Source organism: Cebidichthys violaceus, unplaced genomic scaffold (assembly GCF_023349555.1).
Source record: "Cebidichthys violaceus isolate CVI_PGR_0920_01 unplaced genomic scaffold, fCebVio1.0.p SCAF_9, whole genome shotgun sequence".
In the NCBI taxonomy this organism is placed as follows: domain Eukaryota; kingdom Metazoa; phylum Chordata; class Actinopteri; order Perciformes; family Stichaeidae; genus Cebidichthys; species Cebidichthys violaceus.
Genome location: NW_027176975.1, coordinates 8,237,118 through 8,251,254, shown reverse-complemented (window position 1 = coordinate 8,251,254; position 14,137 = coordinate 8,237,118). Strand labels below are relative to the sequence as shown.

The 14,137-nt window shown below is 39.5% G+C and overlaps 1 protein-coding gene across 2 annotated transcripts; it reads left to right on the top strand.

Annotated features, from left to right (window-relative positions):
- Nucleotides 1-1,976: 1,976 nt before the first annotated feature.
- On the top strand, nt 1,977-14,130 carry si:dkey-98f17.5 (uncharacterized protein LOC569123 homolog). Of its 2 annotated transcripts, XM_068704022.1 has the most exons (13): nt 1,977-2,108; nt 3,979-4,090; nt 5,742-5,835; nt 6,636-6,690; nt 9,696-9,836; nt 9,924-10,084; nt 10,187-10,285; nt 10,931-11,076; nt 11,263-11,434; nt 11,559-11,671; nt 12,225-12,312; nt 12,880-12,939; nt 13,066-14,130. In XM_068704022.1, exons 1-12 carry the CDS (start codon nt 1,997-1,999, stop codon nt 12,931-12,933), a joined length of 1,347 nt encoding a protein of 448 aa, XP_068560123.1. In that variant the 5' UTR covers nt 1,977-1,996; the 3' UTR covers nt 12,934-12,939; nt 13,066-14,130. The 2 variants fall into 2 exon arrangements, with proteins under 2 accessions (XP_068560123.1, XP_068560122.1); XM_068704021.1 differs by having other exon boundaries at nt 12,880-14,130.
- The last annotated feature ends 7 nt before the right edge of the window (nt 14,131-14,137 follow it).

Below are 14,137 nucleotides of genomic sequence, written 5' to 3'. Positions count from 1 at the left end.
ATGAAATTGAAAAAAGAAAAATAGGGTCATGTGTCCAGGCAGCATTCTCTCTACCGACCAGCAGGGCGCGACTCCGGTTGCAAAAAGAAGTCCAGGTGTATTGAAGTCTATGAGAAAATGACCCTACTTCTCACCTCAGTAAACATTATGAACCTGAGTTTATGGTCTCAATCGCTAGTGTAAAGTTTTTTTTAATACAGCATGATGTTCATTTAGTAAATTATGGTCCAGTTTAGAGTGAAATAGACCATAAAGCAGAGTATGCTTTAGGGTGGATTTACTGTGATTGACAGGTCGCTCCTCCACATTCCAAATATGGCAACTTCTGTTCATTGGCTGCAAAAAACAACAACATGGCAACGGCAGTCCTCAAACCAATGGGTTACGTCCCGATGACTACGTCCACTTCTTATATACAGTCTCTATGATCATTTCTATGGTTACCCACAAGTTAGGAAACGTGCAAAAATGACCAACCCTAACCGTAATCATTCGTGGTCAATGCCTAACCATCTTGCGAGAGCTTCCGTTGCCTTCTAGACACGACTGTATTTCGCCAGTGCTGGCGTTATGTCGGTTTGCTCCCCCCAAAACTGAGGCCTTTACTCAGTCCAAAGAAACCTCCTCTCTTTGGTTATTGTAAGTGCACGATCACAACCATAAACCAAATTTGAATGAGCAGGGTCCTCACGCTGCTGTTCTGCTCCAGCTCTGATAGCCAGCGAGAAATAATCCACACAGCACAGAGCCTCTGCAAACACCACTGAGTATGACACAGACACATGTCAAAGGTTTAAAGATAAAATAGCTTGGAGCGTTAAGTATCTATTCTGTACCCCTGACACAAGCTTGGAGTTTGCTTCTGATCATTACCTTTTCTCAGCATTTCTCAGTGTTTAACTTGGTTATTAAAAAGGAGTTCAAATCATATGTAAAAAACACTCTATTGTTCAACAAAGTGTTTTCTTTCTGACTCATAATTAGCATTGTTTTGGTGTGTTCTCTCTCTCTCTCTCTCTCTCTCTCTCTCTCTCTCTCTCTCTCTCTCTCTCTCTCTCTCTCTCTCTCTATTTTATGTTATGTAAAGGTTTGAGTGCTTGTGGGCAGAAAATCTCAGTGAAAATTGGTTTGAGAGTGAAGAGTGAAAATCAATTTCATCTGTAACTGATGAGTCACATTTATCCTTCTGCTGAGATGTAGCGGAGGCAGAAGGCAGAAAGGTGTTGATCTGTGTTGTCACCCACTCTGGCCAGATGCAGCAAGCTTGTCTCCGTGTCCTGTGCCTTATGTTGTAAGATACAGCTGTGGAACTGAAGCCCCGTCAGGATGTCTACCATCTCACCCACTGTGACACTAATCACTGGAGGGAAGAAAAAGAAAGACGATCTATTCTGATCAAATCTAAGATCAAATCTAATTCTGTGTTGATTAACAAATGCTTCTACAAAATATTGTTATGTTGATTGATGTTTTTTTTTGTCAGTGCATGTTGGTTTACCTTGTTACTGGTCTTTAAACAGATCATGGCTCTGTCAACAAATGTATATAGCTCAACTCAAAATAGCTCCATCATACATGACCAAACCAGGCAGGTTCAATCTATTATCGCTGACCAGACTGCAATTATAACCAGATCCATGTATTGATGGATCTGACTATAACTGGCTGGACTTAATTATGGTCTGTCAGAGTTAGGAAGAAGAAACTACTTTTTTAGTACGTGGTCCATCAACAACATCATTTGATTTCAATCTTCAGTGCAGACATCTTAGTCCTGGTCATGTTTCCAATAATAATAATAAACCGGCAGACAAACTGAGGTTCAAGTCCTTAAAAAGTAACCTGTTGCCTGTTCACGAGTCTGTCCTTGTTGTAGTGTCAGTGTTTGACCGCAGGAGGGCGCTTCATCCGCACACGGGAGCCCTTGTGTAACACTGAAACCCCTCCGCTGATGGCTTAAGACACAGCAGCGAGGCGGCTGGTGGCTGTGGTCATAATGTCGGGCAGAAAGCCCCGGTCTGTGGCAAACCCTCTGGAGTCTGCGATCACCACACCGAGTGAGAGGATACTGAAAGAATGCCACAGTTTATATGTCGACAGCGAGAACGGTAAATAATCAATAACGCGGATTAATATGAATCAACGTTATAGCGAAGTTAGGACCGTAAAGCAGATCCAACTTAGCACGCATAGTTGTGCTGTTATGTAACTCAGTGGTTCATAGGACTGAAGTTTGTACTGAGGGTAAAACTAAAGCGCTCCTCGGTTAATGAGTGAAGCAGCTGTCTGTCAGAGTAAAACACATGACATTGAACACTGGTGTGGCTCCTCTGCAGCTCCGGAGGACAGCGCCTATCTGACTGTGTACGGCCAATAAACTGACAGGTTCCACTATGCACAATGTTATAATAATAATATACTGTATAATAAGCAGTTCAGCCCAGGGGAGTTGATTTACAAATGAGGAAATTGGTTTTATAGTCCTGTTAAATATGTGGAGAAATGTGTTGTCTTCAATGATAATAATAATGCTGTTACACGGTGTAGTTCACTTTGTTTAGGCAGACCTTGCTCTTACAGCACGTTGAGGTGGTGTGTTACTACAGTATGTGTCTTGTTTTAGTTATTACAGTATAATTATTATATAATTATAATAACAATTGTTTAGTCTAGTGTAATAGAGGAGACAGAAACAGGAACATGCCTCTCTGACGACAATTATGAGCAGGTTCATTAATAATTAATTGTTTCATTGTAGATTCATAGTGAATAATGAGAGGTTGTGCATTTATGTTAAACCGAAAAAATAAGACCAGGTAATACATTTGAGCTTTCATCTCAAGCTCCATTTATAATCTTTCCATTTTTTAAAAACTTAATTCTCAAATAAATTCCAAAGTAATGTATTAATGATTAAAGGAATGTAGGAATTTGTTTCTGTCTTCTTTTGGGGGTTTTCCCAACAATTTATGATTCATCATCGATTAACCTGCTGATTTTCTGTTGGTTTTTGGTCTAATAAATGACCAAAAATTTGTAAAAAGTACCTATCGCATTAGTCATCTTCAAATGTCTTCAAATATGTTCAGTTTATGATGATAAATGTCAAATAGAAAGCACCAGAGAATATCTGTCTTTTTTCACTATTATTGACTGAAGAATTGTTGACATTATCCTAATCCATCATCAAAATAGTCAATTGTTCAACAAATTCATTAATTATGTCAGCCTAATTAGTTTGAAAGATATATATATATATATATATATATATATATATATATATATATATATATATATATATATATATATATTATTGACAAAAGTTCAGCTAACCTGCCCTGCCCTGTCCTGAAGACTTTCAGGGTTACAAGGAAGGTTGAAATTAATTAACTTAAACTTAAACTGGTACTTAAAATGTATCAGCTGAACTCTGTCTTAATTTCCCCTGCAAATATTAGATTATTCTTTCAAGGAAACCTCTTTGGAAATTATTTTAAGTTACTTTTTTTTGGGCTGTCCCCAACAAAAAAAATGTCTTACTCGACAAACACACGATTTTGTCGACTTATTGAATACTTGATTTAATTTACAGATCTGTAAAATTGAGTTATTTACAAAGAATCACACAAAAGCACATTTGTAAATCTTGTGTTTACCAGAGATTTGCTAATAAGTTTCTTGGAAAAAAGTCATTCAGCATGAAAGAACATAAAAAAATTACTTTTTGCTGAAAGAAATCTTAGTCGACTAATCAACCTGGTGGGGGCAGCCCTACATTATTTCTTAGCCTTCCGCCATGTAGAAACGTTATCTTAAGAAGTTATCGCTATTTCAAAACCACCCTGTTCACACTCCCACATATACACACACTTTACATTGTGATGATGCCTCTGTAATTGCTATAGCCCTGCTTGCTGTGTGTGTGTGTGTGTGTGTGTGTGTGTGTGTGTGTGTGTGTGTGTACATGTGTGTGTTCAGGTCTGGTGAAGATTGCCAGCAGCCTCGGAGTCCGACTCCTTCCTCCCAGAAAGAAGATCATTGTGATGATAATGGGTAACCACTCCGCAGGGAAGAGCTCCTTCATTAACTGGTAATACATCTTTAGGTTGATGGAATCTACAGTTTACATTCCGCTTCTCATGCTCTGTTCCATGTATGAATGAAGAGTTCAGCAACGAGTGAAACAGAAATATCATCTCTTTACTTTGTGGTTTGAATGCTGTTTGGCAGTTTTGAGACAGGGAATGTGGATTTGTAGGATCTTGACAGGGAAACACACATACAGTAGGTCTAGTTTGTTTACCAGTTGGGTGTTTTGGGTGTTCAAAAAGCTATTTGCAGAATAAATCTCCAGAAAACGAAAACAGAAGAAAATAATGACCTTATTCCCCAGTTGTATTCCTTTTTATCCTTTATGAGCTTTTATGAGTAGGTCATACATTTTATTTACCCATTTGGAGGTTGCTTATACAACTAAAGTCAAGTACTTTATGACATTAATCTTAACGTTGATAGCAACATTGCCCACAACAGTCTCATACAACCCTGAAAACCCACCTCTTCAGGAAGTGCTACCCTGAACCTTCCACTTAGCACTTATTGTTTTCATACTAGCTTGTTGCACTTATTGTATTCGTATTACTTCTAGCACTAACTGTTTTTCTTGTTTCTGCACTGTACTTTGGCTCTGAGTTATGCTCTGCTTCATGCTCTTAGATGCTTGTTTGGAAAAGGAAATGTACTTATGACTTCTGGTGACTAGTAGTTCTTTTGATTACCAATGTTGAATGCACTTATTGTAAGTCGCTTTGGATAAAAACGGTTGGAACACGGTTACATTTTAAATGTTTCCATCAACTAATTCATTAACGTTTTTAACGACCTTTACAAGGAGCACAGCTGTCAATCATGCTAACAGTCACTGACTGCGTTTTAAAAAAAATATATTTTATTTATTTTATTGATGATTGGGGAAATCATTGGGATACTCCCTGAAAGGAACAACTCGTTTTCACTTTTATGATCAACATCTGTATTTGCATGAGATTAAAAAAGTGTGTTACTCTCTCATCTTATGCAATTATTACAGATGTTAATCCAAATAGTTCTCACATTTATATTTAATACGAAGACATTTGTGTATACAAGGCAGTTTTATCTGGCTGGCTGTACATTTTAAATAGATTTTTCCCATTTGACATTGTGTAGTTTATTGTCTGACGTGATGTGTTAATAAATAAAAACACCAATGATCACCTTCAACCAAACCTTTAACATATAAACTACCCTTTTACACAGGCTCCAGACTAGTTTATTGGAATTAATTGGTGCTGAAATGATCAAACAATGAATTGATTTGTTGATAGACATAATATTATTTGACAAAATGCTAAACTGGCTCACTGGTTCCAGTATCCAAAAAATGTATGTAATATAAAAGGAATATCTTTTGAGTTTTGGACAAAATAAGAAATATAAAGACATCGCTTTGTACACTGATAAGTAACGATTTTCATTATTTTTTATATATAATATATGTATATATATTCTTTTTCTGGCATTTAAAACTGAACTATTAATGATTAGCTGTAAAAGTAATCGATACAATAATTATTACAATAGTTGCAGCCCTATAATGTAGCGATACGGTGTTGTTGCTTGAGATCTTGTCCACTTATAAATGCAATATCAAAGATAAGAATAGTATTTGATGCATTTGATGCCTCTCGCTGTCATTTTAGGTATGCGGAGGAGCACATACAGAAAGCAGGTGTCGCCATTGAAACACAGGGGTTTACATTCATCACAAGTGGTCGCAAAAGAGAATCACTGACGGTAAGAGCGGCATGAAGACGGCCAACGTTTCAGCACTCATACTGAAGAACTTAATGTGTGTAAGATCTGATGAAGAGCCCTTCAACAGAAGTACCAACGAATGCGTGAAAAGAGAAACACGATAAATACAACCAGCTTTGTGCGGCATGCTTCATTTGAATGCTTTTATAATTATCTTCCAGATCAGTTTTTAATCATCCGTAGTTCATATTCAGATGGTACTTCTCAGTTTCGTGGATGAGAGATTTTTTAATTTCTAACTTCAGTTACGAGAACAGAAGCTGCATCCGGTCATAAAGGTTGATGAAGCAATGCGTTGGATGTCAGCCTGTATGGAGAGGCACTCCCTCAGTATGTGGTGATCTCTCATTCTGTATGCTGCTCCAATGAGGGGCTTTGTTGTATTGACACACACACACACACACACACACACACACACACACACACACACAGAGAATGCCTCTTTGCAGCATATAAACAGGCTCGGGAGACGTCTGTCTCTCCGTCTTCGCTCATCCTCTTCCTCTGCCTCTCTGTGCATATCCTGCTGTGATGAAGGTGATGAAGATGAATAATATATTTGCAGTGCAGGACTGCAGAGTGGAAGGATTATCTCTTATGTACAGGAAAAGCTTAAAGCCAGCACACTGAGCTGCAGCCCAGCAGCTTCTGGAAGACTGAGTGCAAAGTACTGAGAAGAGAGAGAACTCTGTTGCAGCGGACGGGAGCTCAGGCGAACTGCAGATTAGTATTTGTTTCACCCGGTTATTTCTCACATTGTCTTTTTAACTCTTTCACAGGGCAATGCAACGCTACATCTCTATCCTCACTTTCGACCACTCCTTGAGTTCAAAGGTGAGCCTTTTCTTCTTGTTTTAGCATCAGTATATGAAGTCATAATGGATTTATGAAAAGTGCATGCATGGTTGTTCTGATAATGTAGTGGTATCCTTATCCTTAACTGAAATCCATTTCATGTTCTTATATTAACCATCATGTGTACATTTTGCTTGTTTCTAATGAGGTGCATCACATTTCTAAATATCTCACATAAAAGAACATGTTTTATGTAATCCCAGTGGTGTTGCATCTCCCTGCAATTGATAATGAAACTAGCGTGATATATGTCTTTCTTTTGTACGATGTTGAGCTCTGCAGTCTTAGTGCTCAACACATGCTCATTAACGTCTCCCTAATACCTGAAAATTCTAATTATTGTCATCACTTTTGTGCAATTGAGAAATGCAAATGATTGTGTTTTTTATTGACTTCCCCCCTGCTGGCATCATGATGGAAGACATCAAAGAGAGGATAAAGTGTTAAAATTAGCTGGAACAGCAGGGAGAAGCAGCATTGGGAATAATAAGCAGGAGTTGAATGTAATCATGAGCTGCAGCCACAGATTGGTTCCTTTGAGGTTTAAGATAGAGCTCTGCTGTGTGGCCCGTTTCCTATTGGGAGCTGTTAAAGTTAATCTAAGCGTACCTTACAGACTCAGTTCAAGTTCAGAAGTTGGAAATGTTTCTATTTTAGATAAACCGATTCAACTGAAAGTCTGCTTTAATCCTCTGTGTCGCTCATGAAATGTAACCGCTAGTTGTTTATATGTTTCAGTTATCAGTTCAGGTGCTTCACCTTGATGATTCAGCGCTGAGTCACATCTTTGACGTATTACATTTTATTTATAAACCAGACCAGGCTCATGTTCCCGTCTCATCATATTTGTGCCATTTGTTCCTGAGATATGGGAGTCCAGATAACTGTCTCATTGAAGAAAGAGACGTAATTAGCGGCATATTTTTTTTTTAAGACAATTGTTCTCAGCTCTCTGTGCGTCAGCAGTGGTCTGAAGCTTCTGGATGTTGGAGGTGGTCGTGCAGAGAGTCTGGGTGTGCCTGCTGTCTGAGTGGGAGCATCAGTGTGGAGGGGGGAGGGCGGTAATGTATGTGCATGCGTTTGACAGTGGGTGTGTAGAGAGTGAGGGTTCACTGGGTGCGGACCGAAGCGCTCACGGTATGGCTCGTGAGTCACACGCCCCATCGACAGCAGTGCAGTGGAGTCAGGAGGAGCTGCTGAGAAATGTCACAGCCATTAGAGACGGCACAGCCCGGCAGCAGCTCCACTCTGCGGGCCCCGAGCAGCACCAACGATCTGCTGCTGGAATACAAGCAGGCTTTTCATTGGAAATTCAACGCCGCCTCTGGAAATGCACTTTATCAGGCGTTTGTTTACCTGTCATAGGGACTGAGGATGACTCATCAGAAAAGCACCATATATCCTTATGTGGGAGAAGCTGCCGACTATACAGTTTGACCTCCTTTGGGATATGCTTGGAGATACTTCTCAATATTGTTTTAGACTTACATAAAGGATGTTTTTGTATTTATCTTATCAACCTGTTGTCAGGAGTTTAGACTATATGCTGCATGGGGGTCAACTGTTTTCAAATGGCTCAATATTGTTAAACAACAAAGATTTGTGGCCGTGTTGTTTTGTCATTTCCTTAAGATGTATTTGCACTGCATCTGGTTTCACCTGTTTTGTCCAACTAGTTCTTTTTTAGTCTTGGTCGATGCAGCATTATATTGCAGCCTTTGCCCTTTTCCTCATGCACAGGCTCCCCAGTGTAGCCTTCTCAGTTACAGTCACTTGAGGAACTTAGCACCCATTGGCAAGTATCGCTCTCGTTTCCTTTTCACCAACAGAGGACTTTCTTCAAACAGAGTTGAAGAATATGTCTGAATCAAGGCTATTTGTTATTAAATGGGATTATATAATTGCTGTTTTTGTATTTTTAGCAATGCAAAGATGCATGCATGTGTAAGGGAAGTATAGACCGGCCCGCCTTGTAGAGATCTAACAAGAAGCTGCTTGATAACATCTGCATATATATGATGTTTTTCCTACCATAGCAACAGTCATCCTGTCACCTCAGGGCGAGACAATCATGGCTTGATCTTGCGAGACTGTGGGATTAGACTTCTAAGATGTATGATAGGAGGCAGATGCATTGATACTGTGGCCATGCTGATGTAAGAGAAACATAAGGGAATGCTAATGTGCCGAAGCAGCAGTGGCCCTGCTCGCTGCAGCACAAGGATGGGATTTGTGCTGGCTGTTAACACCTGCCTCTTCCTATGAAACAGCCTCAGTGTCACCCCAGGCCTGTGGGTGTGTGTGTGTGTGTGTGTGTGTGTGTTTGTATGTGTAGAGGGAGGATGGGGTGGTGGGTAGGATTATTTTGTCAATAGTGTCTAAATAGTGATCTTGTTCTGGTGCTCAGAGTCGGGGTTTGAGGGGGAGACTTGTAGTAACCTCACAGCGCGTTGCCTCACAGTCGTTCTTCACTGGCTAGCTTTATGTCCCACGCCTCACGCTAAAGCTGCCAGTTGAAGAGCTGTTGTGTGTAACCATGACAACAGAGATGAGAAAACTGACAGCTGACAAATGTTTCCTGTGTTGAAATTGATGACGTTGTTATCTGTGAGGGTGTGTCTGCTGCTTGAGTTAAATCTGTATTTACTGATGCTTTTTCCTCAGATGTTTTAGTGCATGTAGACAGCTAACATACATCTTTAACCAGATCATCCTGAACGTTTTTTAAATTAAATGAAATGCATGTAATGTATTCCAAATGCAAACCCGCTAGCACAAAACGTTGACTGCGTTCCTGATCTTTAATGTCACCGGCCTCCCTCAGGTTTCCAAGTATTGACCGCACTGCAGATTCCACTGGCACATTATAGTTATATAGCCATTACAAGAAACGGCTTTCATTGGGACTCAACTCTTAATTATTTACTATAGATTTATCTTTGTGAAGGAAGCACCTGTACGCACTCAGCGTTTGTATATTCCAGGTGTTACGGACTATCTGTCTGCTGAGATCTCCACCTCCAAGCAGAAGAAGTTCAGTCTGGTGACATTTGTGGACACACCAGGTTTGGTGGACGGAGACATGGTCTACCCTTTTGATGTCAACAGCGCCATCACATGGTTGGGTATGTCTTTGCAGCTGTACGTTTTACCATCTTCTCTATAGCTGTTGCGTTTCTCTAATGGATGTTTGTTTTTGTTTTTTTGTGCAGGAGAACAGGCCGACTTGGTATTTGTGTTCTTTGACCCTATGGGCCAGGCGCTCTGCAAACGCACACTCAACATCGTAGAGCAGCTGAGTGAGAAATGCGGAGACAAACTGTTGTTCTACCTCAGCAAGGCAGATGAAGCTGGGAAGGAAACAGACAGACAGGTAGTTCACTTAATATGTGGATTTTTTTTATTTCAATAGATTTGCAGCCAAATAAGTCATGTTAATCCTAAAAATATGACCTATATTTATTTACTTCTGCAGAGGGTGATGATGCAGATAGTCCAGGAGCTGTGTCGCCGTCCAGGTCTCAACAAATGTGGTTTTGATATGCCTACAATATACATCCCCAACCCACAGAGGGTAAGACTGTGAGCCGGCTATATGTTTCCCTCATGGCCATTTAACAGGATGTAGTTTGTAATTTTTTGAAAATAAACCAAATGCAGTGTTTCCTCCCACCACCAGATTGGAGCTGTTTCTGGTGTTTTCCTTCCCCAGATCTCAGGTCCAGGTCTGATCTTGGGTCTGGATTTAAAGCTCTCTGCTATCCTCAGGGGCTGAACTGCCATTTATTATCCTTGAATGTATATTCTCCACTCCAGGTTTCCTGGTGGCTCTTGATGGCTGGAACAGGATGATTAATTTTGCAATATGATGACTGGTAGAGTTATCCACTCTGGGGATAGGGGGGGCAGGGGTTGTAAACCATGGCCTCTGATAAGCCACCTTTGACAATGGCAGCCCCAGTCCTGAGTTATTGCTGCACCATCTTGTGATCTACAACCACAAAGCTCTTCTCTGCACGGTAGATTTGTGCACACCTCCTGAGCTCCATTTTATTTTCGCTGAGCAAGTGTAGCTTCACTTCCTGCTAAGTGCACATGGCTGTCAGTCAAAATACCCTCAGGACAGTTGTCCAGACAGTCCCTCTTCTAGATGCACAGCCGCACATCTTTGTACAATTATTGAAAAACGGATGCACTTATGAGCCTTTGTGTTGTTTAGCCAAGCCGCTGTGTGAACCAGATCGATGGGGTGTGTCAGACCATCGAGAAGACCATCAACCAGGCCGTTCAAAAGACTTTGGATCAGCTGGAGAAAGACTGTGACCTCATTTGTTCCACCATCAGCAGCAGACTAGAGCAGGACAGGTTTGACCTCTCAACCTACAGCATAGCATGTGTTACTGTGTTCAAATCTAATTTATCCTGATACAAAATGACAGGCGGCATCTCAGAGCAAATAAACCATATTGTGTGTATATGGAGATAAGAGTCACCCAATATTATTATATGCTGCAGAAAATGTGATATTAAATCAGATTTCTTTGCACGCAGGGCTGATGTGGCTCACAACAAAAGCGTCCGTCTTCACTCGTTCTTGTGTGGCGCTCTGGGCATTTTCCTCCCGGTCCTCTTCATCCTCAGTTTCATTGTGAACACCTTGTCCAAAGATCAGCTAGATGAGCTGCTGGGTGAAGGACCGGCCCGGACCCTCTCCATCTTCACAGTAAGTCCAGAGAGTCACACTGGTGATATTTGAACAAATAACATTGCAATAAATTATAATTTAATTTCATATTTTGCACATTTGGTGTACTTCTCTGAGTGTCTTTTCAACGTGTTTCTCACAGGGAATGGTGATGAATTTATGGGACTGGATACCAGAAGATGGACAAGTTGTGTTTGTCATCATTTTTGGAGCTTTTTGCTACCTCCTGCTTTTCCTAGCAAAGCATTTTGCAGGGTGAGTTCTACAAATGTACAATACAAACATAAACATAAAAAATAATTGATTCATAAATGAAACGATCGACAGAAAATGAATCTGTAACTATTTTGATAACCGATTAATTATTTAAGTAATTTCCTTTTTGTTAGAAAGGGCCAAAAATGATCATGGATTTTGGACTGTTCATCGGACAAGACAATGACATTTTGGGGTTTAGGAAGTTCTAATGGACATTTTATACTACAGTATTTTCATTTTTTTTTTGTCAAACAAATGATTAATTGAGAATGAATTAGTTGTAAATTGCAGCCGTACACACATGCACATGACCATTTGGTCCATATGTGAACCAAAGTACTTAAAACTAAACACTTAATAACATAAATAACCTAAACCCTCAGAGAAATGTATAAAGTAGAGCTTTTTCTATTTTGTCAAGGAGGGTGTGTGTTTTATATTAAAGTACCTTCACATCAAACATATACACACTCTCTAACACATATACACACACACACACACACACACACCCAGAGGACGTGATTATTGTTGTGATGTTCTTCATTCTCAGCCGAGGGAATAAGACTCTGACGAAGAAAGAGAAGAGGACGATGGCAGAGTACAGTGATTATATCCAGGACATCGTCAAAACTAAGAAGGTTAGATTCTATTTTGTGCCATTATGTCACGTCTAGTGCAGAAGTTAAAGCCGCAGTAAAAACATGTATAATAACTTTGTTTAATGCAGAAGGTGTCCTTAGAAACACACACAGAGAAAACCTGACTCTGATTACCTGACTCTGCAGCTCTTTCATTTCAGTTAATTGTGTTGGTTTTACGAACCACAACTTTACTGATAACTGCTAACACGTTTACACAACAACTATAAAAAGTGGTAATATGTCAGGAGATATCAATTTTAAATAATGACAAAGGGTAACGCTGGATTACATGCAGCGTCATTTCCTGTGAATCCCTCATGCATAAGAAGTCGATTTGAAACCAGCGCAGAAATGGCAGATTCATTAGCAATTAAAACTATTAAATAGAGAGGTCATCACAGAATTTAAACATTGAATGGCTATTGCAACAAAAAAAGCAGACTATAACTTATCCCAAAATGTCATTAATATCTAAATGATTATAACTTCAGTGCAGTGCAATTAACTAACTACATTTCATTTGTCAAATCTGAAACATCTCACACAGTTGATTTTCCTCCACAGGGGAAACTGTACGAGTGGTACCTCCAGCAGTGTGCAGCAGAATATGACCTCTGACCCCGGGTAAGCTGAAGACAGTTTACGTGCGTGTTTGGGTGTTTTGCTACAAGATTGTTGTGAATAGTGGAATCAGTGGGACTTTTAAAGCAGATGATGATCCACCAAATGATCAGGTTTCTCTCCTCTCAGTCAGGCATGTGTAAGCAGATATCTCTGCCAACATGTATCATCTCAAGAGCTTCCAATAAAGATGAAGTGCCTTTATTAGTTAGTGCAGGAGAAGCAGTCATTGTTAGTTGTTTGATGAAAACAATTTCATAATGTGAATCATTTTTTTTTTTCATTTTTTGTAGTACATAAAAGTTGATGCCAGAAAGAAGTGTTTACAAATTGTTTTTCTCCTTAATTTCTTCATAGTCCTCAAATCTCACAGCACCGTCCTGAAGTCATGTTGTCTTTACAAGGTGCTAGAATGTCCTACTCTTGTGTTTGACTGTTAGCAATACGACAACAACCAATGCTGTGATAACACTTAGGCATTATGGACGGACATTTTGTCTAATCTTCATACCAATAAGAAGCTTTCTCCTGCCTCCAAAGAGTCTCTGTCCATGTTTGTTTTGTTGTGTGATTTGTGCAGCCATCAGATATTATCATTGATAAATCATTATAATGTGATAGTACTTATAAAAACTACTTTATTACAACAGTATAGTAAAACTGGTGAGCAGCGAAGTCTGTCCCTGCATTCACGTGTATCTCCTAGTTGTTAATGAACGCTGAACCCTTCATGCTGTTTATAGATCTGTGTAACTCAAATCTAGTTTTATGACTACAACACCATGTAATGCCTTTACTCCAGTTTCTTATAGATATATTTATATGTCTTCAAGGTGCTTTTTACCCAAATAATGTAGAAAAAGCTCAACGGGCTGTTTGCAATATCATTGTGAACACTGTGTCAGTTTGTATTGTGTGTGTTAGATGCCTCCCAGGTATTGTCCTCATTAGAAAACAACTGTTTTATGAGATATTTCATTTATAAATTTGTAAAACTTGTATGTGTGTGAATTTATCTATTCTGTGTCATTTTTCCCAAAATATTTGTATTGTATGAAAGCGAGGCTCAAATGACTAGATGTTTTTCAGTAATCCCGACTCAAAGAATGAAACTCCTGCAAACTATGCTATGTCACTTCCTTGAAATTATTAAACATTTTCTACTGACTTTCACTCTACTAACTATTTACTGTTTTCCTGG